The 27192-nt window shown below is 43.2% G+C and overlaps 1 protein-coding gene across 2 annotated transcripts; it reads right to left on the bottom strand.

Moving 5' to 3' along the window:
- Window positions 1-226: 226 nt before the first annotated feature.
- On the bottom strand, window positions 227-27048 carry abhd17b (abhydrolase domain containing 17B, depalmitoylase). Of its 2 annotated transcripts, none has more exons than XM_056285078.1 (4): window positions 26942-27048; window positions 24889-25365; window positions 3629-3808; window positions 227-3127 (listed from the first exon to the last, which is right to left on the bottom strand). In XM_056285078.1, the coding sequence occupies exons 2-4, from the start codon at window positions 25353-25355 to the stop codon at window positions 2908-2910; spliced, it is 867 nt and encodes a 288-aa protein (XP_056141053.1). In that variant the 5' UTR covers window positions 25356-25365; window positions 26942-27048; the 3' UTR covers window positions 227-2907. The 2 variants fall into 2 exon arrangements, with proteins under 2 accessions (XP_056141053.1, XP_056141044.1); XM_056285069.1 differs by having other exon boundaries at window positions 26549-27021.
- Between the last annotated feature and the right edge of the window lie 144 nt (window positions 27049-27192).

The following is a 27192-nucleotide window of genomic DNA, read 5'->3' on the forward strand; positions in this document are numbered from 1 at the left end:
GGCTTCCCACCCGCAGACACGGCCAATTATGTCTGTACGGACGCCCGACCAAGCCAGAGGTAACACCGGGATTCATACCGGCGATCCCCGTATTGGTAGGCAACGGAATAGACCGCCACGCTACTCGGCCGACCTCATTCAGGGGAGTTTTAAAGTGACATTCTTCCAACCTATCCGGCTCCTATCGAAGGTTCACACACAGAATCAGATATCATGTTGCTTCTCAGATACAGTTTTTATTTTCTATAACTGTTTTTAGCATAACTTTAATCAATATTAATACATTTAAGCTTCTTCTGTTATGAAACATGTCATCAATATAAATAAAAAAAAATAAACAAACAACAAAAAAAAAGGAACATCTGTAGTTGATATCAGTCAGCGTGACCGGACTACAGCACATAGGTCAGGTGGAGAGCCACAACATGGACTGGCGTGGACTCATTATTGTACCAGCAGTTAAGAGTAATGACGTGTGATTGACAGATATAACAAAGGCTTCTGCAAGAAAAAAACAAAACAAACGCATGATGTGAAAATTAAACATGTCCAGTAAAAATATTATTTACAAAAGTGAAAATGAAAGCAAAGGTAACCTTTACTTTAAGTAGAGAAAAAGAGTTTTAAGTCCCCTAAAAAGTATTTATTAATAACACATCATCATCTGACAAGTTACCAAACCATACATATTGTTGTAAATCTAACAAACACCTAAACAACCGATCGCCAATGATCTACAGTTCCTTTCAACCTGTAGTAAGCAGACCTGAAGGTTTATTATAGCACCCATGGGCTTTATTCGCTAATCATCACTTACCGGTGACCTTTGACCTCTTTCCTGAACACAGACTCAACCTAACCTGGGTATTCATAATACGCCAGAGAGATTTAATAACTGTGTAATATCTGTGTTCATTAACTAGGTCAGCGAGGTAAGAGAAACTAGCTAAACGTGGCATGCAGTAGCACTTTGACATTTGCGTTTCCAGGCTTTGACGGCGCCTTAATGGAAGTCTCCATTCCAGTACATGAATGACTAACGTTTTGTGTCGCCTCCCTCGCTGTTGAAGGCCGATTTAACACACAACAGTGGATCCAGAAACACCATGCAGACTATAAGACACATAAAAGTTAAGACCAAAAAAAAAAAAAAAGAAAAAAAAGTGCAAAATCAATGACATCCAGTTAATCCATGTGTGTCCATGATGGAGGCCTTTGATGCTGATCAGATTTTAAGCAAACCCCCCCCCCCCCGGTACACACAACGAGAGAGCAACCAGGGCTTGTGTTGATTCACTTTTCCGCAACGAGTAGTGAAAGTACAAGTGTTTCTCAATGACCGCAATTACACACACACAAAAAAAAAAGAAAAGAAAAAGAAAAGTCAACATATCTCTAAACCATTTGCTATCGAGATATAACGCACAACTTATTCTTGGGCTGAAAATGAATCAACACCAACCGTCAACGCTCACAGTGGTAGAGACTTGACCAGAGCACAGACAGTCCTGCCGTCACAGTAGTTTAACCCTATTACAGAAAACAGACATTTAGAGATAAAATGTTATCCGATTTATTTGATCCGCGTACATGAGATCTGCTGAAGTAACTCTTACAGTTTATCTTCTGACCCAAATGATAAAAAATGTCACCGTGAGTCCAAATTTTGGTTAATCGTCTACTTACTGTGTGGGAAGTGGGATCTAAACTCTTTCCGTTATAGTGCCCAGCATTTTCGTCTGAAAACAAAAGTTCATCAACTAAAATGTAGTGATGCTGATTCCACAGCGACGGCGCTTCAAGATAAAATTAGAGGTATGAACTGCAGAGCAATTTTAGGAAATGACAAAGACTTAGGGTAATACCCACATCTCATTAGCCAACGATATACAGCCTCTTTCTTTTGCCATGCACAAGTTCGTTACGTCAGATCGCCATTTGTACCTTTTTTTAAAGACTAAAAAGAACATTATAAGAAGGTTTTACAGAGCTAGCACAGCTTTGGAGATGTTTCTAGAAGTCATTCATACAAAGTACAAGTCTTCTGTGTGTCTGCTCCAAGTCTCGGCATTATATGGACTAAACATTTGGCAACACTGGCACATTTAGGTCATTATGTCAGGTTTGACTTGTATTTCCCAGTCACTTGTGATACGTGCAAACATGTATATATATAAAAAAAAAAAAATTAGGCAAAATAAACACATTTTGACTGCAATGGGCAGGACCAGACCTGACGGTCAGACAGAGGTTGGCTGAGTGAGGTGGGGAAAGGTCTGTTCAGTTTTATCCCAGTCCAGTTTACAAGGTCGGTCCTCAGAATCTCAAAAGTCCCTCAGGTTTGGGTAGAGGTCTTAACTAAGAACCGTGGACCGCACCCTTTTTAAAAGGCAGCAAAAAAAATTCATGCTCTCTTTCACACAATTGAACACAGTATATTGTATCTCGCTCCATTTTTATGTATGCATATCTTCTTTTTCTCATTCACACATTGCCACAATGTGCAATTTTCAAAATGATAGAATAAAAATCCTAAAAAAACAAACAAACAGCAGGGTTCTGAGAGCATGGGTGTTTTACACTTCACAGTTGCAGCAGGTGTAGTGGACAGAGTACTGGCAGTCTTGGCCTTGGAGGAGCTGGGGTTCCAAGGTGAAGTGGTGCTTTATGATGAGAGAAGTCCATTTCAGTAAATTTTGTATTACAAGAGGAGTGCTTGTATGTACCCGCACTGCTCTACTAACTGCTTGGATATATTCTAATTTTAACCCAAAAAAAAAAAATCTCCAGAATGACTAGTTGGTGGGTTTCATAACAGATTTATGCACTCCGGGTATTGTAATGGGTTGCTCCCGTATCTCCTTTACTCTCCATCTGTTTCTCCATCATTCCCACCAACCAGCTTCTCTACAAGTTGACCAGCTCGTGTGCCACAAACTGTTTGAGCCGCTCCAGATACTGTCCGTAGAGTTCCACATCATTATGTCCGGCACCCTCCACCCAGAGAGGCTCCACAGGACGCTGACAGCGCTCATACAGCGCCAGGCCATGGGAGAAGTCAATGACCTCATCCTCCGTACCATGGATCACCAATACTGGTGACGTCACCTTGGAGATCTTGTCAATGCTTTGGGATGGGGCAAACAAAAGAAAACAGACTTAAGTAGGGACAAACACACATGCATACATACCTGCACAGACAATACAATGAGCATAAAGAGACAAAAAGGAGGGTAATAGAGGTGACAGTAAGATATGTAGCAAAAATTAAACACAGTTGTCAAAAATGCATTGCAAACAGATGAATTCTGTGGCGGCGGAATGGAGTGATTCTCCAAATGGCCACCAGAATGAGCCATGGAGCACATTTACTATGAATCTAACATGGAATACTGCCGTATTGCCTTTACACATTGATGCATTAAGGAAGGCATATTTAAAATTGCTTTACGTGCATGTCTGTATTTGTATCTAAGGTAATAGCAATCCTGCTACACTAGTTAATCAACACTACATCTCTGTATTTAAAAAAAAAAAAACATGGAGTAAGTGAGGATGTGAGTCCTTTCAGTAATTGTACACAGAACATTTATCCTCATTTTGCAAATGGCTTGTACAGCACACTCACTTAGGGAAGGCATCAAAGCAGTAGGTCTTCTTGGTGTCAGGGAAGGCCACTCTCATGCCAGAGGTGAGTGGGGAATGGAGGATGACTGCGGCACTCTCATAGCGAGCAGCTAGGTCCACAGTGGGTACCGTGCCAATGCTCTGACCGTACACGATCACATTCTCTGGACGGATACCGTACCTTGGAGAGACAGGAGACAGGACATCAAAATGACCGTAGGCACAGGCCACATCCTTGTGACCAGACACTACTGGGAATACAATTTTCTATTTTGAAATCATTTTGGCCAGGGAAATACTGTGCACAGCTGTTGAGATTTTAAATCTAGTTCACACAAAAAAAGTCATTGCACTCTAGGTAAGTAGCAGCTGTGGAATTTTGATATTTCTAGATTAAGTTCTGGATTAAGTTGAGCTGCAGCCTAACCCTTTACAGTCTGTATTGCTAGACCCTGAGAAATCCAATTACTCTCCCATCTTGCTCCCATTTCCTCCTCCCGCTGCTCCGTAAACAAACACACCTGTGTGCTAACTGAACCTTATCAGATTTATTACACATCCTTATTCACATTCTTAGTCACACTATTACCGGACACAACCTCATGGTAGGATGACTCATTGATTAAACAGCCATCCGACCTACAGGCATGCGCGCGCGCGCGCGCGCGCACACACACACACACACACACACACACACACACACACACACATGGGAAAGTCAAGGTCCAGTGAATATGGCTTTCTGTTGCCTCCCCACAGGGAGGAACAGCGGAGCACCGCAGCAGTCATGTAATTGGGCAGGGTGGTGGTAAGCACCCCAGGAAACAGAGGCAAGAAATAAAAAGTAAGTGGGGGAGGGAGAAAGAGAGAGAGAGAGAGAGAGACACTGGAATGAGGGCAGGCGAGAAATAAGAAAGGCAGGAGGGGGGGGGAGAAGACATTCCGCAGCTGATTATGGACAACGTGACCCAGTATAGGAAGCAGTCAGCTGACGACCTGAAACCAAGTTGGAGAACACTACATCACTGTCTCTACCCCTGCACTGCTGGATACTGCATAACGCACAATTATAACAAGTCCGACACCATCAGAATGCAATGATACACAAACTGTATCATTACAATTAGGACCACCGCCGTGGCAGTCGTAGCGTAGCCTCCATCACTGCTGGGCCGTATGATGCAGTGATCAGCCAGAAAACTACCAACAAAATGTTGAAGCAACCGCTGTAGCACTGCGCTAGCCTATACCTTTTTTATAAAAAGGAAGGACGATTATGGATTTGACATGGCTGCCTGTCTGGTCTGTGGTCCTCTCACTACTGACGACCTCAGACCTAGCTATAGTAGTGTAAGAGCTGCAACAAAAAAAAGATTGCCCTCCGATAGGACATCGTTAAAAACAAAGACCAATTCGTCAAGAGTCACTTAACAGCAACATATGACAACCGTTTATACTTGGTATCTGAGCTTGCTTTCACAAAGTATAAATAGGGGTATAAATACTGGCATGGCATGGGAGAGGCTTACTATAGACATTTGGGCATGGCAGGGTTAGGTCACCGTTCAAAACTGGAAGCCAGCTGAATATTTTGTAGTAAACACAGTCTATGGACCAAAAGACTAACTTACTATTACAAAACAGCTCAGAAGTTTAAAAAAAAAGACAAAAGGAGAGTGTAGGTGCCTAAATGCATAGTTGTATAAATAAAAATAATGTAAGTTCATTTACAAGATTTCTTATGAATAAGAAAATAATTTTGTACATTTAGTTCATGGGATTTAAATAAGATAATTCCTGATAATAATTAGATACAGTATAGTATTTACAGGAGATAAAATGTTAAGAAATAAGTCATGTTGTCCGCGGTGGCGTAGCGGTCTAAGCGTCGGCTTGGTGTCGATGCAGTTGCCCACTGGGGACTGGGGTTCGCGCCCCGGTCTCGTCAGATCCGACTATGGCCGGACTCGATGAAGCAGCAATCATTGGCAACGCTGTCTTCGGGAGGGGGGCGGAGTCGGCTTGTGTTCGTCATGTGAATGCGTCTCTGTGTGTGTCGGAAAAACAGTGGTTCGGCTTGGATTCGCCTTGTCACGAAAGTGGGGAGGCGCTTTCCTTCGAGACTGCCGGCCGGAGAGATGCAGTTGGCGAACGCATGCAATACGAGGGTGGGTGTTTGAATTAAAATAGGGATCAATTGGCCACTAAATTGGGAGAAAAAAGGGAAAAATCAGAAATAAATTTAAAAAAAAAAAAAAGAAATAAGTCATGTTTATTGATTAGACAGTGATTTCATGTGTAGAGTTCATTTTTAGATGGTATTAGTATGACATAGTATAGGGGACTTTTATTTTGAAGATATGACTTTATCGTCGTCAGATGTAAGAATTGCATTCTGGTCAAGTGTAGTTTAGTAAGAAATATCCAGATTAATCCGGTGAGTCAGGCCAAGTATGAGAGTGGAGCCAGACAGTCTCTCTCTCTCTATCGCTCAGCTTTATTTATCTCCCTCTCTTTAAGTTTAGGAATCGTGAAAATATGTATGAACCTTTTGATTTTGATAATTAAACAGTTAATTTTACTTCGTGGTCCATGGATTTCCTTTTACGTGGAAATGGAAGACGGGAGATTGAAGTTTAGCATTGGGAGCGTCAGAAGCTAATGGCATCGTTGTTTGGAACCTACAGAGGGCAAGGCCATGATTAACTTTTTATAAAAACTTATTAACAGAAATATATAGTATGGCATACAAGATGTACAGGTCCAGTATTTCAACTTTTTTTTTTTTAACAACCAACCAACCAACCAAAGCAACCACCAAAAATTCAAACAAAGCCATCCACCCAACCAGGTAGCCTTAACGTTCAATTAAATAATTTCTATAGTACAGCAATATTACTGTAAAACTACAGTACGGCATCAATTAGACAGAAAAGGGAAGGACAGAGGACCAGGTAAATGAAAACATTTGACCAGACAGGTGAGCCTCATTCAGGGGCAACACAGACAGGCTGTTAAAATATGAAATGAAGTAGGCGTCCAAGTAGCATAGCGGTCTATTTTGTTGCCTACCAACACGGGGATCTCTGGTTCGAATCCCCGTGTTACCTCTGGCTTGGTCAGACGTCCCTACAGACACCTGCAGGTGGGAAGCCGGATGTGGGTATGTGTCCTGGTCGCTGCACTAGCACCTCCACTGGTCGGACGGGGCGCCTGTTCAGAGGGGAGGGGGAACTGGGGGGGAATAGCGTGATCCTCCCACGCGCTACCTCCCCCTGGTGAAACTCCTCACTGTCAGGTGAAAAGAAGCAGCTGGCAACTCCACATGTATCGGAGGAAGCATGTGGTAGTCTGCATCCCTTCCCGGACTGGCAGAGGGGGTGGAGTAGCGACTGGGACAGCTCGGAAAATAGGGTAATTGGCCAAGTACAATTGGAGAGAAAAAGGGGGGGTCCACAAAATAAATAAATAAATAAATTTAAACAAAAAAGGAAATGAAAGGTGGCCATTTGTTAGTGAAATGATCATTACATCCAGTACATATTTAATGTTTTTCAAGGCTCAAGAAAAACATGAGATCCTTTAGCCAGGCAGACCGAGATGGTTCAGTGGGAGCGTACCACTCACTCATTCTACAGTAAAAATATGGACAAACATCAGACACCACAATGGTTTCAAGATAAAAATATGTATTTTTATAAATAAAATTTACTTGTCAAACAAATTAATAAATTGTTAAAATATTACCAACTACCTTTAACTGTTGGTAGCATCCTAGATAGATTGACAGCCATTTACTTTACAGTGTCTTCATCTAATGCAGAGCTTTTCTTGATTAAAAAGCTCTGTAACAATGAGAGCAGAGCCTGTAAAAACCTCTATTACTTTGCTGAGGTTCTCTGAAACAGCCGTTAGACGGAGAGAGAGATGAGTATGAGAGAGACAGGTAGGGAGACAGACAAAGAAAATAAAGAGAGAGACAGACGGAGATAGTATGGGGGAGAGGTAGGTAGGGAGACAGACAGACAGACAGGTCTGTCTGTGACTCAACTATCAACACCACAAACAGGGGAATGTTGACATTTCGGCGCATGTGCCCCGAGTCCTCTGACCAGGCTGACTTTATGACTTAATAGGACGTTTATATTACATGGGCATTTCTATTAGAAATAGCAGCTCAGTCTGCATAACAGACCTCCGCCCGTTAACAATGCATGGCAGGCAGAATAGTTTCCCTCTCGGTTAACATTAACTCACACTTCTTAAAGCACGAGATGCTTCAAGATGGCGCCGCAGATCGCAGGCTTGGTCTGTTGGTGCACATTGTTTTGTATTGTTTTGTCTGCAAACTCGGTGTTTTGCTACAATACCCAGAGCTCTTTCGCCAGAGAACAGCTTATGAACAACAGGGAAAACAACTTCTGTGGGTTTATTTCCCAACCTTGTCATCCAATCTGTGGAATCACTGGACATTTTGGTCAAAGGTGTACTCACCTTTGTTCATGCAGTAAAACGCCGGAGGAGAGGGAAATGTGCCGGCGCACTCATGCATCTCCGCAGACGCGGACTATGCACTCCATTGCCAGGAATATTTCTCTCCAATGTGCGATCACTGTGCAACAAACTAGACGAACGACATCTACTGGTGGGAAGAAAAGAGACTTTTCTTCATCTTGCGTTTTGTGCTTCATGGAAACTTGGCTGTGTGGATCAATACCGGACTCTGCACTGCAGCTGGCAGGCTTCCAGCTGTTCAGAGTGGATCCCGACACAGCTCTCTGGTAAAACGAAAGGTAGAGGGGTATTTGTTTTTATATTAACCGTGGCTGGTGTAAGGATGTGACAGTGATTCTGCAGCACTGTTCTCCTGTTCTGGAAACTTTTTTCCCCTCAACTGTAAAACCTTCTACTCCCCCTGTGAGTTCACTTCATTCATGCTGGCTGGTGTTTACTTTCTACCACAGGCCAACGTGCCGGAGGCAAAGTGCATGCTCGCCAACCAGATACTATGTGTGCAGCGGACAAACCTGGACTCTTTCCTTACTGTCCTCGGCAATTCTAACAAAAGGAATCTCAGTCATGAAGTACCTAAATACCGTCAGCTGATTAAATGTCCGACCAGGGAGGAGAACACTTTAAATCACTGTTACACTACAATCAACAGTGCCTATCACACGGTTCCCTGCGCTGCACTGGGACACTGTCCACCTGATTCCTGCACACAGGAATTAAATTAAAACTCTTAAACCTATTAAAACTCTAAACCTATTGTTAGGACATCTAAGAAGTAGACCAGTGAAGCTATGGAGGATCTTCATGGGTGCATGAACTGTACTGACTGGGATACTTTTAGGACGGCCACCAACAGTCTGGATGAGTACACTGAGGCTGTGACGTCTTACATCAACTTCTGTGAGGACAGCTGTTTACTATCATGCACAAGGGTTAGTTACAACAACAACAAATCCTAGTTTAGATCGAAACTCAGACAGCTAAGATTAGAAAAGGAGGAAGCGTTTATGAGTTGGGACAAGGTCTGGTTTAAAATTCTAAATAAAGGTTTAGCAAAGTGGTGAGAGATGCTAAACGACTGTACTCTGAGAGAGTTCAACAACAGTTCTCAGAAAACAACTCGACCTCTGTCTGGAAGGGCCTCAGACAGATCACCAACTGCAAACCAAAAGCCCCCCACTCCACTAATGATTGCGGCTGGCCAACAATCTGAATGAGTACTATTGTCGATTTGAAAGAAAATGGGTCAGTCTTGACACCATCCCCCGCGACTCCATCCAACTGGACTCTGCAAGAACCTATGCCAGGATCCTGTTTGTGGATTTCAGCTCCACTTTCAACACCATCATCCTAGATCTGCTGCAGACAAGCTCTCTCAGCTGCACGTGCTAGACTCCAATTATAGGTGGATCACCGACTTCCTATCTGACAGGAAGCAACACATGAAGCTAGGGAAACACGTCTGACTCCTGGTTCATCAGCAGTGGTTCCCCTCAAGGCTCTGTCCTTTCCTCTCTACTCTTCTCCCTGTACACAAATGTCTGTTCTTCCCATCACCAGGCAGTCAAGCTCCTGAACCCTCATTCGGCTCATCTCTAGTGGGGATGAGTCCACTTACAGTGGCTTGCAAAAGTATTCATACCCCTTGAACTTTTTCACATTTTGTCATGTTACGACCACAAACATAAATATATTTTATTGGAATTTTATGTGAAAGACCAACACAAAGTGGCACACAATTGTGAAGTACAAAGAAAATTATACACGATTTAAAAAAATTTTTACAAATAAAAAACTGAAAAGTGCAGTGTGCAAAAGTATTCAGCCCCCTTTTCTCTGAGTGCAACCAATTGCCTTCAGAAGTTGCCTGATGATTGCTGAATGATCGAACGTTGACCTCATGATTAAATAGAGTCAACCTGTGTGTAATCTAATCTCAGTACAAATACAGTTGTTCTGTGACGCCTCAGAGGTTTGTTAAGAGAATATTGGGGAGCAAACAGCATCATGAAGTCCAAGGAACACACCAGACAGGTCAGGGATAAAGTTGTGGAGAAGTTTAAAGCAGGGTTAGGCTATAAAAAGATTTCCCACACTTTGAACATCTCACGGAGCACTGTTCAATCCATCATCCAGAAATGGAAAGAGTATGGCACAACTGCAAACCTACCAAGACACGGCCGTCCACCTAAACTTACAGGCCGAACAAGGAGAGCACTGATCAGAGATGCAGCCAAGAGGCCCATGGTGACTCTGGACGAACTGCAGAGATCCACAGCTCAGGCGGGGGAATCTGTCCACAGGACAACTATTGGTCGTGCACTGCACAAATCTGGCCTTTATGGAAGAGTGGCAAGAAGAAAGCCATTGTTAAAAGAAAACCATAAGAAGTCCCGTTTGCAGTTTGCCAGAAGCCATGTGGGGGACACAGCAAAACATGTGGAAGAAGGTGCTCTGGTCAGATGAGACCAAAATTGAACTTTTTGGCCTAAATGCAAAACGCTATGTGTGGCGGAAAACTAACATTGCACATCACTCTGAACACACCATCCCCACTGTCAAACATGGTGGTGGCAGCATCATGCTCTGGGGGTGCTTCTCTTCAGCAGGGACAGGGAAGATGGTCAGAGTTGATGGGAAGATGGATGGAGCCAAATACAGGGCAATCTTGGGAGAAAACCTGTTGGAGTCTGCAAAAGACTTGAGACTGGGGCGGAGGTTCACCTTCCAGCAGGACAACGACCCTAAACATAAAGCCAGGGCTACAATGGACTGGTTTAAAACAAAACATATTCATGTGTTAGAATGGCCCAGTCAAAGTCCAGACCTAAATCCAATTGAGAATCTGTGGCAAGATCTGAAAACGGCCGTTCACAAACGCTCTCCATCTAATCTGACTGAGCTTGAGCTGTTTTGCAAAGAAGAATGGGCAAAAATTTCAGTCTCTAGATGTGCAGAGCTGGTAGAGATATACCCCAAAAGACTTGCAGCTGTAATTGCAGCAAAAGGCGGTTCCACAAAGTATTGACTCAGGGGGGGCTGAATACTTTTGCACACCGCACTTTTCAGTTTTTTATTTGTAAAATTTTTTTAGAAACATGTATAATTTTCTTTGTACTTCACAATTGTGTGCCACTTTGTGTTGGTCTTTCACATAAAATTCCAATAAAATATATTTATGTTTGTGGTCGAAACGTGACAAAATGTGGAAAAGTTCAAGGGGTATGAATACTTTTGCAAGCCACTGTATAGGTGGGAGATTGACCATCTGGTGTTCTGGTGCGACCAAAACCACTTGGAGCTCAATGCTCAAAAGTAAGTGGAGATGCTTGGCTTGTGAACTTCAGAAAGAACACACCCCACCTGCCTCCATCACCCTGTGTGGCTCCCCAGTCGACACTATGGAATTCTTCCAATTCTTGGGCATCATCATCACCCAAGACCTCAAGTGGGAGCTGAACATCAGCTCCCTCATCAAGAAGGCACAGCAAAGGTTGTACTTCCTGCAACAGCTGAAGAAGTTCAACCTGCCAAAGCCACACTTTACACTGCCATCATTGAGTCCACCCTCACCTCCTCCATCACTATCTGGTACGCTGCTGCCACTGCCATGGACAAGGGCAGACTGCAGCGCATCATTCACTGTTCCGAGAGGGCGATTAGCTCCATGCAACCTACCATCCCTCTAGGACTTGTACGCTTCAAGGACACTGAGGCGAGCAGGAAAGATCATGGTCAACCCTTCCCACACCCATGCCATGGTCTCTTCAAAACACTCTCCTCTGGCAAGGAGGTTAAGGTCTAAAAATCAGAAACTCGAACCACAAGAACAGCTTCCTCCCCACAGCAGTAGGCCTTTCCAACAAGCCCCCAGACACCCACAGATACTGACACTGCCCCCCCACCCACCCCCTTTGACCCTCTCTCCACAGCACTAGATGACATACACCTACACATGCACACACTCACTTGTACAAACAGTGCAACATATCTATCTGCTCTACTGTGCCCTCTGTCCATGGACACTTTGCATAAGCCTGCACCACCCTGTAAATAACTCTTATTCTAGAACAAGTTCTCATTCTATAAATAAATTCTTATTTAAAAATTCTCATTTAATATTTTGTAAATAGAGTACTTGCCATATTCCCAGTGTTTTCACATTATTGCACCTTATTTCACCTAACCCAGGTGGGTGCTACACATTAGTGGTAGTTGAAGTGAGTTAACATCTTAGATTAACCATCATTCACTTTGCAAAACACTTTTACCATCTGAGGTTTTCAACTAAAACTCATCGCAGATTCAAGTGTGAAGTCACAAGTTGGACATCGCATCATTTGGTTTACATAAACTGTGACAGATTGGAGACATACTATAGATAAACGGAAAAAATTGTATGACTACTTAACGTGACATTTTAAAATGAAGTCTGCAGGGTCACGTTACATGCCTTTTTACACATAAATCATTACAATATTATCGCTTTAACGAAGAGAGTGAATCATCCCCTCTCTGCTTTAAGAAAGATGTGCTGTATTTCTTTATTTGTTCATTTGTTACCTCAAGGCAGAAAATTAGGAAGGGTGCCCACTGGCGAATTTTTATTTACTTTTTATTTTATTTTTCCTTTGAGGGTGACCACCAATCACCAGAAAGTGGTGCTCTAGGCAACCGCCTATATGGCCTATGGCTTTAGCTGGCCCTGGGGGTAAAGCTGGCTGTACGGAGAGAGACAAGACTACAGGTTATATTAACACCAAGGTAACTGAAACCTGAGCTGGCTAAACGAAAGGGTACCTAAGTCCGTTGAATTTGATGCGCCAAATCGTTCACTGGGTACAGTTCATTCTTTTGAAAGTTTAATTTGTATCCTCAGAATGAACTAGATTCTATTAGAATCGATTTAAACTTAAGAAAGGATACCAATGGGTCATTAACATATAACAAGAGGTCATCTGTGTACAGTGACACACAATGTTCTATCCCACCTCACCGTATTCCTTGTAAAAGCGGAGCTGTTTTTAATGCAAGGATATTGGCTCTATTGCAAAGAACAAAGAGCATGTGCCACTTGTTAGGGAAAAATATGGAGAACGTAGTGAATTGGTACTAACACATACTTGCAGAGATGAATATAAACAGTTTAATCCAAGGGCTGAATTTATTATCAAGACCAAATTTCTGGAGGACCACCGGGGCTCGAGACTAACAGCATCCCGCCATTAATAGAAAATGTGTTTGGGATGAATTGAGATCTTTCCCGGGAAGAGAGGGATTTTATAGACAATTAAAAAAAAAATTTTTTGTTGCCATTTTCCACCTTTATTTGATTGAGATAGTCAAGAGCAAGACAAGAAAGGCAGGGGGCAGAGAGGGAATGAAATGCAGCAAAGGGCCCAGGCTAGATTCGAAACCAGGCCGCTGCGTAAGGACACAGCCTTATGTGGTACGCGCTCTTACCAGGTGAGCCACCGGGGAGCCACCATAATTTTTTATGTATTTATTTTAAACTGTTGCTTAGCAAATGACAAACTGAACCGAGCACTGACTACAATTGAGTGCATCTTCTTGTGCTGTTACTATGGTTACCATCACTGGCTGGCTTTTCAGCGCAAGGCTTAAAATGCACCTGTGGTACTGGTCCATCTATCCCTTCAGCCACAAACGGCTTGCTGGCAGAACCTCACAAATATGTTGCACTAATTAAACAAGGCACAGATCGAGAACCAAAAGGGCACTGCATCGCCTTCATCGAACCCGAGTAGGCCTACAAACACCGAATCTAAGGTAAGGGCAAATTCAAATGAATACATTTTTTTATTAGTTATTGGATTGGAGCAGTCTAGCCTGCAGCTTGTAACTAGCAAGCTAACTTTAGCCAGGCACTCTAATTAATAGCGGCTGGGTCATGGGTGGTGAAATAATATATCATTAATGAGGAAAATATTAATTACATTCTCTAAATGTGTGCATAGCTGAGCAGAGCTGCAGTCTGTGGCTGGCTGTCTCTATCTGTGCACGCACACACACACACGCACGCACGCACAGTTAATTTCATTCTCGGATGTTAGGAGAAGCTCGGTGCTCGGAGAGTTAAAATTTCTCTCCTGCCATCTAGAGCAGGTTGGTATCCTGGAGACACAGTGAATGAAAAACACATATGTAGACTAATAGTTCAATTTCTTTTAGTGCGACTTTTTTTCTCTATAGGGCTAGCAATAATAATAAGCCATAACGATTCTTGTGAAATCTTTCCACCTGGGAGCATTTTGACCAAATCATCAATTAATTTTCTGCTTCTCTACAGAAACAAGGAAGCTCTGGCTATGAGGCAAAACGCAAAAGAAAATTTCTTCCTGAATGAAAAAAGTACTATTCATTAATGAATATGATGAAACTGCACAACTAATGTACTGCAAAACATGCATGAGCTGTCCAGCTCAGGTCAAGGGGAACAGTCTATTCCATAGTGTAACTGGAGATAAAGTAAAAGTGAGGAGCATCAAAGAGCATGCAGCCACAACTGCACACAAATCCACTGAAAATGCCTTACAAGCAAGAGCTCACCCAGAAAGAGGCACACTATTGTCAGCTTTTGACAGAATGGATGTGGCAATAAAAGAAAAGATGGTGAAACTCTTAACATTGCCTACTTCATTGCAAAAGAGAAGGCCACCTTCACCATGTTCCCCAAGCTGGTGGCTCTCCATCACACAAACGGCCTGGACCTCGGCACAACATATAGCAATGACCAGGCATGCCACATGTTCATCACAGTCATTGGTTCGTGCTTCATTGAGGACCTTCAGGAAAAGTTGCAATCAGCCAGGTTCTTTCCCATCTTGTCTAACTCTTCTATCAACCGAACAGTGAAGTACCAGGAGATAATCAAGTGCACCAACATCCAGAATGGCTAACTAGTGAACCAGCTCATCCAGATTGTTGCCCTGGACCATGCACATAGCCAGGGCATTTTGGATGGACTGCTGAAGGTTGGGGTAGGACAGTAGAACCTTAAAAACACCTGTTTGGCTTTGGGTGTGATGGAGCTGCCGTTATGCTGGGTGTGAACAACGGAGTGACTGCCAGACTCCAGCGTTTGTGCCCATCCCTCATCCCAATTTGGTGTGTGGATAATCATCTAGAGCTATCTGTTCTAGACTGTGTCAAACAGGTTCCTCAGCTGCAAGACTTCAAGCAAATGTAACATACAATCCATAAGCACTACACCCTACACTGCAAAGGCCTCACGGGAGCTTGAGCAGATCAGCAAGGTGATCGAAAATTTCCATTGTGAGGACAGGCAACACTAAAGGTACGCGCTGGCTACCTCATGTCACACACATTGGAGGCCTTGATGAGGAACTACAGGCCCATCTTGGTACACTCTGAGAACACTGCCAGTGACCCCAACGACAGGGAAGCAAGTGCAGCCATGAGGGGGAGGGCAAAGCTTGTGTGGCAGTCCCTGAAGCAGTACAATATGCTGCTATTCATCCAATTCATGCTGGATGTCTTACAAGATCTGAAGCACCTCAGCCTCTTGTTCCAGCAAGAAGGCCTCACCTTGCAGACTGTCTCAGATGGACTGCAGACAACAACACTGGCTCTCATGGCCATACAGTTGAGAAATAATTTTTTTAGATTTGACATTATTAAGTGCTGAATATGTCACAATTATGTTGCTAAAAGGTCGAAAACCTTTTGTCATTGAGCCATATACATACATATCTAAAAATTGTATAATTACATAATTCTATTTAATGTCACAGTTCAACGTGATTAAAGTTGTAAGTTTTTTTTTTTTAGGTGATTAAAATTACTAAAATGCTCTTAACGTTTTTCTTCTTTTTTAACTTAAGACAAACCCAGGCCCAAGGTTACACGAGTTCATGGATGACGTTAGGGCTGAAAATACCTGGCAGGGTGTCCAGATCAGTAGGACCAATGCTGATGATGTCACCTTCCAACATTCAAGCTTCGCCTCACAAACAGCTTCTGTGAATTGGTGTAAGAGCATTTCAAGAGTCTGGAGACCGGCGTTCTGAAGGCAACCTCAACACACTTTGAGACATGTACAACTGGCCAGAAAACGCCACCAATCTGGCAACATTTGGCACTGCTGAGCTAAACGCCTTCATGGACCATTCCCATCCAGTACTTGAGACATGTGAGGGAGGACTTTGAATCTGTGGAGGCAGCAAGGTGAGAGTGGCTTGACCTCAAGATTCTTGTTGACCGTTACTACAGGCACCGCAATTCCCAGGTGCTGTGGCAGCGGCTGATTCAGGGTGCCATTGGAAGGGACGGTCAGTTCCAGCACATGCAGGTGGCTAGTAGCACTTAGTCTTGTCCTCCCCATGAGCTCCTCAAATTAGACTGGAGGTCCTGCCTGTCCAACAAGATGCTCAGCTGGCTCCTGTGAATCTCTGTTCATGGCCCTCCTGCACAGCATTATCACTCAGTGAAAACAGTGATCAAGTGGTAGAGTAGTGGCTTCAAGGCATGAAGATTGCAGTACAAAGAATGAGATAACTGAGACAAATACAGAACTTTTCCCCAAATTTTGTGTTCACCTGTTTAATTTCTCTTAATTCTGTTTTTTACAGTTTACAGATAACTTTTCAGTTTTGTTTTAAACCCATTTCTTTGAATTAAGCAAAATAAATATTTCCTCAGCATTTTGCATTAAGTTATATTTTGATACATTCAAGCTCTGTTCAGTCCAAATGAGTGTTCAGATGTTCTTGTAAAAATTTGTTTTTGGCAAGAAACTTGAATAAACACAGCTGTTTGAAGGAGAAATTTGTTGATATTTTCACAGCAATGTAAAATAGATATTAGAGATGGAATTATAACCTGCTTAACTTCCTAACACTAATTCTAAGCAGCTTATAATACATAATTAAAACTACTGTCAAAATTTTTATTAATCAAAGCAGCATTAAAAATACAATCGTTTATTTTCTAATCAATTGAAAGGTTTTTTAATGCAAATAACCACTATAGATGACAATAACAAAGTAAAATGACAACATTTAGAATTTGGGACAGTTTACACTGACTTAATGCCTCCTTGCGCTGTGCCCCCGTCCAGAGCGCGCTAACTAATTGCTAAAGGCTACGTAGTGACAAGTTGGCTCAGACTAAAAAAGGCAGATTGAGCAGGAGCAGAGAGGTTTTGTTGCACCCGTTGGGTGAGACAACAGAATTTTTTTATGATTAGTTCGCGGAATTAATTGCATAATTTTTGTGATAAGTGTCCAAGCATAACCACGCCCAATTCAAACTCAAAATCAGGAAAGTTTACAAAAACAAATGACAATATTTTGAATTTGGATTGAAACTAATTTCTAACATTTTTTACATGCATACTATTATGTACACAAGACCCTAAATTACATAGTTAGGAGGCTATTGTGGATTTGGGTTTCCAATGGCTTTAATGTTGAACAAGAGATTACAATAACTTCAGTTGTAGATTATCTCTTAAAGCTTTAAAAGATTAGATCTTGTCTATTATTCTACCTCTGGTTATCAGTTTTAACTGCGACGCCTACATTCTACCTTTATCTTTAAAAAAAACAATCTGTATCAAGTTAATGTACTCTACCTTATCAGGCCACTCTAGTCTGGCCAATCCAAAGGCACAAACATTCTCTCCAGAAGGGATGTTATAACAATTTGCGGCCTACGTAATGTCGACATGGGGACAATAAACTGAAACCATCTGATTGCTTTCTCATGGGTGGTTCCCTTGACATTTAAGCTGCACAATACAGGATGGCAACTGCAGAGTCCTTAATCAAACACATTAAACGTAGTTAAGGTGATAGGACTTAGCTCTAGCCGTGGAGGAGGCTTCCCCAAACCAAACCACACACATTTTCTAACATTTCAAACTACAGTCTTCTGCCTAATTTACAATATTTGAGCAGGTAGGATTGCTTTGGACAAGAGAAAATCTTATGGGCATAAATAAACATAAAAAAGACACGAGTTAACTATTGTAGGGCTTAAACCTTGGCCTTTCCGACTGTGGTACAGTCTCTCCGATCATTACACCAACACACTATTCCTCCCCTATTGCACTAGTAGCATCCAATACCCTGGCTAGTGATAAATCTCATCCAGGGAGAGGGACGCAGAGAGTAATACCTGTTCCGACAGAGGTGATACGGTTACAGGATGTCAAAAGGGTTATGTGACAGGCACCGAACCGACCAAATAAACACACATGTTTAAGTGTGTTAACATTGGTCTATAGTTTGAGCCACTGAATTTCAGCTTCAACCGGCTTTGCCACGTCATAGGCAGGCATGCTCTATGTTATTCTCCCCTCCCCCTAACCTTCATCAATTTAGTCCCCTGACACAAATCCAATCCATTATGCATCACATCCTCTGCCTCTCTTCTGCTGACCGCCTCTTGCTTCCTGTAGATCAAGAATATTCTCATAACACAATAGAGACTGTCACAGCTAGGCATTAAGACATCATAGACACGCGTGTGGTACTTTTTCCATGGATGTAGAGTGTAATGCCCTATCTGTACTTCAATGGTGGTATAAAGTAGGGCCTTTACTAATGGTCTCTTATTGTGGCTACCCTTTGCACTTCATCGCCGTCTATTTTGCCAGGTTGTTCTGAAGCAGCTGTGGCAAAACCTTTACTTGTGTACAACCTTTCATAAAAACGGCAGCGAGTGAAGATCGAATTGTTTGTCGTGTATCTTGCTGAAGTTACACCATAAGCAAATACCACTACTAGCCCTGTCTGTGCTTGAGAGATTAGGTCAACTGAGTAATTGCACTCCACCCAAATGAGTAGATAGACACAGCAACCTTTGTCTACTGCTCCTACCAGCTCTTCTGCACAATGACAGTGAGAGAAAAAAAAGCACAAGTTTAAGTACGCAGTGTGCTGCCACTGTGTCTGTGTGCATGTTAACTTTTTTCTTTTTTTTTTTAATTGTAGAGAAGAGGCCTGCCGTTGCTTTCTGAAAAATATGATGCTTGATTATGCAGTTTTTTTGTTTTCCTTATTGTTTAAAGCAATAGTATGGGAAGCCTTCCATCTCAAAGCGCATTGGAAATCAGTTGCTAGGATACGAGTCAATATTAGACTTGCCGGATTGACTGTTGGCCCGCCTCCAAATCAGGGTGAAAAGTAAATGATACAGCCCCATTTTGTTGTGGAGTGCGCATGTGCGTGCACACACACACACACACACACACACACACACACACACACACACACACACACACACACACACACACACACATCCTTTCAGGCCCCCCCCCCCCGTTCTACTGTATGGGATTGTTGCTAGTGCAGATGGTGTACACACTCACCTAATGACAGAATGCATCGATGTTAGAATTTCAAAATGCAGACCTCGTTTGTCCCGTGTGTGTGTGTGTGTGTGTTTGTTTGTGTATACATCTGCTGACTCGTACAATAACTGAATTATCTAGCTAGCGGACAGCTCACATAAAAGGAGTGCCTCTACATGCCTTTTAGTCGCGCGCGCGCGCGTGTGCGTGTGTGTGTTAGGCTCGCACAAAATAGCTACAGTAAACAGTTCATCAAATTCCAATAGATTGACTACTTTCCTATGACTAATGAACTCATTGAAATAGCCTACGGGAATGCACGCACCCTGGAATAGGGGCGTTTGCTGGGCAGATAAAGAACCTCAGGGACAGAAATACAAATGGGAAATAATCCGGTCAATACGTAAACATGTGTAAATAATAACAGATTATCAACATGGATAATAATAACAGTGATACAATAGTAAATGGCAAGATGGAAAGGGTGAAGGAAAGAGAAAGTGGAAGGCTATTCTCTTCCAAGAGATTTCTTGTTTGAGCTAACATTAGAGCTATATACGAGGGATGTAGACAGCCCACCACCGTGGGCCCAAGCATAGAAGACGTGAGAAAACACAATGTAGCTGGTTCGTGTTCAACATCAAGGTTAAAATCAATGAGATAATCAATTAAGACAGACAGGCAAAAGTAGTCATGGACAACTGTAGTGCAGCTTAAAAAAAAAAAGCTCACAAGTTGATTTTTATTTTTTAAATACCAGAATCGCTCCTTAGGTTATTCGGATCTCTGACCTGTGTTCTGTCCGAAATACTTCTTAAGCAACTGTACGAGTGTGGCAGGAATCCCCCAAAATAATCGAGGAGTGAGATGAGACGATAGGGATTAAGACTAAGAGCTTAACTTCCTTTAAAAAGGCATGAACGCTGCCTTTGAGAAAAGCTTGTACAAGTCCAGCAAAGTGTAGTGTTCAAAAGAAACAAGATTACTTACCTACTCACATCGTAATGAAAAATAAACCTTTTTTTTTTTTATCAATACAAGAAGCTAATTTTAGCAGCAGAAATACTAGGGGCTACATTTTTTCACATACACAATATTTGCCCTCTGCATTTAACCCATCCTTACTGGGAGCAGTAGGCAGCCATTTCTCTGCCGTCCAGGGACCAGCCCCCGATCTAGAGCAGGTGCTTTGGTTGACAGGAACGGCAGGAGTAGGCCCCTAAAATGCATGACTGACGGGGCAGGGGGACACAGGAGCACCCCGAGGAAACCCAGGCGAACACAGGCAGAACACATGCTAACTCCACACAGAAAGGGCCAGGTGGCCTCTGTTGGGTTCGAATCCAGGGCCATCTTGCTGTAAGGCAACTGTGCAAACCGCTGAGCCACCGCACCATTCAACTTGTAGAAGTTGATGGTGACAGTAATGACTGCACCACTGAAGTCAGTCACGACAATCCCAGTGATCCATTCAAATTCAAACAGCCGCTAGTGCTGTTATGCATTGCTGGCACTGCTGAAAGGAACCTTTATCACTCAGCATGAGACCATATTATATTACAGGAAAAAAAAAAAACGCAATTGCTTGTTTCTTCAATTTCCCTCCCCCCAAAACACTTTAGCTCATCTCTGTTATTGATAACACACATCTACGAACTAACTGCTTCTGTCAAAACACAACGCGGGCGTTGTAATAGCTTAAAAGCCGGTGCAAACGGGCTCAATTTACCAAAGATTACTGCACCCTTCAGGCACAAAGAAAGGCAAAATTACTGTGTGAGTATTTTCATATATGTCTGCACATAAATCAGCACACATGCCATTAAGACATGAGATATACCAGAGAAACGTGCTTAGCGACTTCATGCCAAAGTAAAAAAAGAAAAGAAAAACAGAACAGTAAACAAGGCCTTAGGTAACTGTTATAAGGAAATACATCTTGGGTTATCAAGTTTGTCGGGTATGACACGGCCGCTGTCTGTGACTAAATGTGGGCTGCAGCTAGAAGTGGCAAACAGAGGAACCGAGGCTGCTGAATGCTGATGAACTTTCATATGTTAATGAGAGATTACATAAGTGGACAGTTTCAAAGACCATTTTAAAAAGGCTCAATAAAGTTTCTACAGCGTTAATGGTGACTCTCCTGAAGCATTCCAACCAAAGTCTGACAGGAAGGCAAACAGCCACAAGATGCGGAGGTCAGGCAGGCCTTGCAGTCCACAGAAGTCAAATTAGAAGAGAAGAAGAGGCACAAATTAGGGAAATGTCTCTGAGACACGTCTGACTGAGCCCTCATGAAAATAGCCGGGCAGCAGGGATCTTTTCCATTTACACTCCACTCCCACTCTTACATACATTATTATCTCCCACACACACACACACACACACACACACACACACACACACACACACACACACACACACACTGTAGGTAAAGGAGAATGAATCTTGTGTGATCTGGCAAGAACACAAAACACACACACACACACACACACACTCTCTCTCTCGCTCCATTGAGCATGAGTTGATGAGTTTGGACTCTATTCAACTCGGATATGGTTACTAATTTTCTGTGCGATTATGTGTGTGTGGGAGCCTGAAGTGCAATGGTGCAAAAGAAATGAGACAAAAAAACAAGAAGAAAAAAAATAAAAATGAAAGCACTACGTCAATCAAACCACCAGAACTGCTGTTTTCCGCCTAAAAAAAATAGCTCGTCTCCGCCCATCACTCTCCTCCTCTGCCGCCGAAACGTGGATCCATGCCTTCATCACATCCAGAATTGACTACTGCCAATGGCATTCTATAAGGTTCATCATCCAAAGTCTTAAAACTCCAGCACATCCAGAACTCTGCTGCCCACCTGCTCACCCGCTCCCTCTCCTGTGACCACATCACCCCTGTCCTCGAGGACCTCCACTGGCTCCCTGTCCCACAATGGCGCCAATTCAAAGTCCTTCTCCTCACTCACAAAGCCCTCAATAACCTAGCCCCCTCCTACCTCACCGGCCTGCCCCACTACCATACTCCTTCCTGCAGCCTTCACTTCTCCGATGCCAACCTCCTGTCTCCTCCACACTGGACCAAAGGTCACAAAGCCTTCTCCATAGCTGCCCCCTCCCTCTGGAACCCCCTCCCCAAACACATCAGAAACAGCACTGATCCGTCATGTGCAAACCCATCCATTATCCGAACCGCTTATCCTGCTCTCAGGGTTGCGGGGATGCTGGAGCCTATCCCAGCAGTCACTGGGCAGCAGGCGGGGAGACACCCTGGACAGGCTGCCAGGTCATCACAGGGCATCTATTATTAAAAATAGGGCATTGGGACAACAAACCAGCAAGCACATACATACATCTTATTCTCTCTGTCACACAGCTTTACTACATAAGGATACAGCGTAATGTGTGTGGGAGGGAAAAGGAGGCAGAAAGATTTAGTCGACGATGCTCCAGTTGTCTTGGACTTCACTAACATGCTTACAGTAGCAGAATATTCAGTGGGCTGCTGGCCACCAGACAAGCAGGCTTGTCTTCAGGACAGTGGTCTATTTCCTGCATGTAGACTCTTTATGAAAATTAGTTTCCTGTTTAGTTTTCCAGCTTCCTTGTTTAAGGTCAAGAAAAGAGGCCACTTGATCCCAAACTAGATAGACTAGGCGATCCTAAATAAGTGGCTTGATCAAATGAATAGTCTATGTGAAGGTCATTTGTAAGTTGTTTTTTTTGCCTATAAAAAGGATTGGTACATTCAGTACCAAGCTGATAGCGTCCAGTATTACGATCAACATTCCTTTCTCTTCTTGCTGTGCTTTTTGATTTCCCTCAGTGTTCCCTCTCCCTCACTCTATGTCCGAGTCATTTGTTTATCTTCCAGCAGGAAGTATACGACAACTAGGTCTACTGGATGACCTTTTATTTCCCCCTCCAAGGAATGCTGTGTAAACAAGAGACACAAACACATTTGGGAACACGTCATATACGTGCACGGGCACACACTTGCTCTCCCTCCCAACTCTTTATCCAGTCCCGTCTCGGGTCAGGTGTGTTGATGGGTGTGTGTGGGAAATTGCGGCAGAGTGAGGAAAAAAAAAAGGGCCGTGTTGTGTTTGTGTCCATATGGTCTGTGGGGTGCAAACTCGCCAATACCACCTAGGACCTACAGAGTGGCTGCCAGACAGAGGAGAGAGAGGCATAGGAAAGGACAAAAGGGTGTGGGTGGGATAAGAGAGGCAGAACAGCAGAGGTTATGTGAAGAATCAACTGGACTAACTGGTGTGCGCATAGAAAAATGGAAGAAAACAGGAATGGGCAGATAGACAGGTGAACACCGCTCTAGCCTGCCAAAAGCCTTATTTGAATGAAAGTGCACACGTTTCAGTGTAAAAACAGAAGGTTCCTCCCAGCAGAGCCAAACAATGAGATGCAGGACCCCTTTTTTCCTGCAATCGACAAGCTGACATCATAGAACACACATTTTGCTACGACTGAAACAGCATTACCAATCATCCACAGTCATGATTTTTATCCAGTCATCTATCTACTCCAGCTCATCGTTTCAAGTCTACCTTCTATCCTCAACTCCTGTCTGTCCAGATCTGTCAGTCCCCCATAACTATCATTTCTCCTGTCCATCATTCTCGCATCCCTTCCTCTATCTAATAGTCTCCTCTACTGAACTTAAACTTGTCCTTGGCCCACTTTAGTGTTTGTCTGACCACCTAAACAAGACTGTCTTCGCCAGTACACGTATTATACATTTTCCTTGCATACAGCTTTATTTTGAATTCTAAAATTTGACTGACTCTGGGTTTCAGAGTGACTTCCAGGTGCAATGTAAGGCTGTCGATCTCAGAACATCAAACTCCGCATTAGCTGAACCCGCTTCAGTACAGAGATGCTTTGTGAGTGTGACCATTTAACAACATTTTAATGTACACGCCAATGGCTAAAACCCAAGTACAGTGAAAGAGTGGATTGGACAACATGTTTAAAGGTTACCTCAACAGTTCTTAAAACACTTCAAAATGAACAAGTGTGTATGAGGTGTGGATTTCTTTGAAAGCCAATGAAAGTGTGTGTCAGGTAGCATCCACATTCCCATTTATTGTTAGTTTTTTTAATGTTTCATCCCTCTATCAATTCATTCACCTCACCATCTAGCGTTAATAGGGTCTGATTACCTAGTACACAAAGGCCAGAATTCGGAATGGTTTCCCTATCTCCCCTCTATCCAGCTATTAGTCTATGATCCCATTTATTATACCACTCCAGTATCAAAGGCAACATTCATATCATGATCCATCTACCAATTGTTCATTTGCAGGTTTTGAGTTTCTTTCAGACCGAGCCACCTTTTATGTATGTTGTTTCATCTATCTGACCGCGATCTATTCTTTTCTCCCTCCTTACCGTGTCCTGAGCGCCTGCCAGGCAGCATCTACATCAGCGTACAGGTTCTTCTCTGATGGTTTGCCAGAGCTGGCTCCGTACCCTGAGTAGTCATAGGAGAAGACATTGCAGTTGATCCGCGAGCCCAGGCCAATGTAGAAGCTGCTCATCTGGCCCAAGTCCACTGCATTGCCATGGGAGAACAGCAGTGTGTAGTGTGCATTGGGAGAACAGCGGACAAACATGCAGGCAATCCGGTTCCCTCTTGATGTACGTGTCATGAAGCACTCGATTGCGTCCTTCTCACGAGCAGAGTACTGCCAGTCAGCACGCTCGGAGAGGTGCAGGGTCCAGCGGCTGCCGCTCTCATCGCACATGAGGCTGTAGGTGGGCTCCGGAGGCAGGAAGGCCAGCTTTGAGGCAATCTTACTAGGGCACGGTGGGCAGCAGAACAGGCAACATAGCTCGCTCAGGGATAAGTGGTTCATCCTTAAAACACTGCTGACCGGAAGAGTACGGACATTGTGAAGAAGAGCGTGGCAGAGAGAGAGAGAGAGAGAGAGAGAGAGAGAGAGAGAGAGAGAGAGAGAGAGAGACAATAAGTTGAGGGATGAGGAAATAACAGGATTGAAAGTAAAATCAATGTGACAAGTCAAGCAGAACCACAGAATATGTTATTAATGGCCATCATGGTATTAAGCGCCCTCATTTCTTTTTTTTTGTTGCCCCCTATCTCTTGTTCATGGCATGCCTTACTAAGCCTGTGCTGAAAATGCAACTAAAAACAAGACATCTGGGCTATCAAAACCAACTGAGACAAAATATTTGGTTTTGCATTCTCTGATGACTGATCATAAGGAAAAGCCAAAGGCTACTTTGGATACGAGCGTGCCTGAACACTCGAGTGGTTTTCTTTCTGTGCATACAAACTGATATCTTTGTTGAGTGAAAATACAGGAACTCCCCCAGCCTGGGGCCTAAGCCTGCCTGGTCAGAGCTGCATTTCACACTCTTATTGATTTCTCTCCCCTGCATGTGTGCCCTCTTTTCAGTCAAGATCATTAAAACCTAAAGCCAAGATGACTTTTTGTTCTCTGCCTACCTCAAGGCTCTGCAACCACTCACGACAGTATTGACTAAAAGCTTTCCCCTTCCACCCCATCCCCCAAACCCAACCTTTCTGTCACCCCAGACTAGCTTGTATTACATTTTTGCTGTCATAAATGAGTGATTTTTTTTTTTTTAGCATCAAGCATGGAGATGTCCAGATGACAAAATATAATTGTCTTGTCTGGATGCCTTTCACAGCGCTTCTGTCATTTACAATTGTTTTCACTTGTTACAGCTATTTGATCCTACATTCTATGAACCACATATCTTATGCAAAAAGTAGCATGAAACTAGTAATTGTATCTGGGGGAGCAGTTGAAAGTGTTTGTGTGTGTGTGTTATATACATATATGTGTGACACAACAAGACAGTGAGAGTGCTGGAATGCTGTGCTTGATTGCACCTGTGGGTTTTAGCTAAGCCGGTGCAGTGACAGTTCGCCTGGTGTCAAACATCTTGCCAGCAATATTGACAGGTGTGATTAACCAATTAACCAGCAGCAATAACAGCGTGCGTCGATGATGATGATGATGATAAAAGAGAAACGCTGCGTTCACTGCATTAACCTTACCTGGAAGCTGACAGGAAGTATGTCCTCTTTCGATTTCGAGACGATGCTAGGTACCGATACTGAAGGTTTATTTTGGCACCGAGCCTGCTTATCTTTTCCGTAACGGGAGACTGAGGAAGCTATCCTTGACTAGATTATCCTCTGTTCGTGTCGTTTGTGACAAGCTAACCTAAGCTCCGACCCATCCACTTGTGTATCCTTCTTGGCACAGAGAATCTGCTTTACTACGCGCTAACGTCAGGCTCTTCTGTCTGGCAAGCCCAAAGCGACTCCTTTTTTCTTCGTACCGCTAGATATTCCCAACATATGGACCTGAATGATAACGACGTCGACCGGTCCAAAGCATTTGAATCAACACAATACCACGACGGTATAGATAAGGTTGCCAAATACCTTAAATGAACTCAAATCTTTTTTCTTTTCTTTTTTGCCTGATGTATGTGCCAGTCGGTTGCCGTAAGCTTCCCTTTATCCTTACGCCGCTTTCGCCGCGATTGTCATTTGGCTTTGCAGCTTGTTATCTTCAGCTTCATGGAGTGGGGCTGGGGGGTGATTGACAGCTATAATGTCCAATGGGCAAAGGCACTCACCAATCATATGAGGGATTAACTACATCGTGAAAGGCAACTTTCCTGATTGGCTTA

The sequence above is a fragment of the Lampris incognitus genome, chromosome 1, assembly GCF_029633865.1.
Source record: "Lampris incognitus isolate fLamInc1 chromosome 1, fLamInc1.hap2, whole genome shotgun sequence".
Classification (NCBI taxonomy): domain Eukaryota; kingdom Metazoa; phylum Chordata; class Actinopteri; order Lampriformes; family Lampridae; genus Lampris; species Lampris incognitus.

Coding starts and splice junctions, on each gene's coding strand:
- abhd17b (XM_056285078.1), bottom strand. CDS start 25,355: ATGAACCACTTATCCCTGAGCGAGCTATGTTGCCTGTTCTGCTGCCCA. Junction 3,809..24,888: donor TGGCAGGCGCTCAGGACACG/GTAAGGAGGGAG, acceptor TGTCTCTCCAAG/GTACGGTATCCGTCCAGAGA. Junction 3,128..3,628: donor TGCTTTGATGCCTTCCCTAA/GTGAGTGTGCTG, acceptor CCCATCCCAAAG/CATTGACAAGATCTCCAAGG.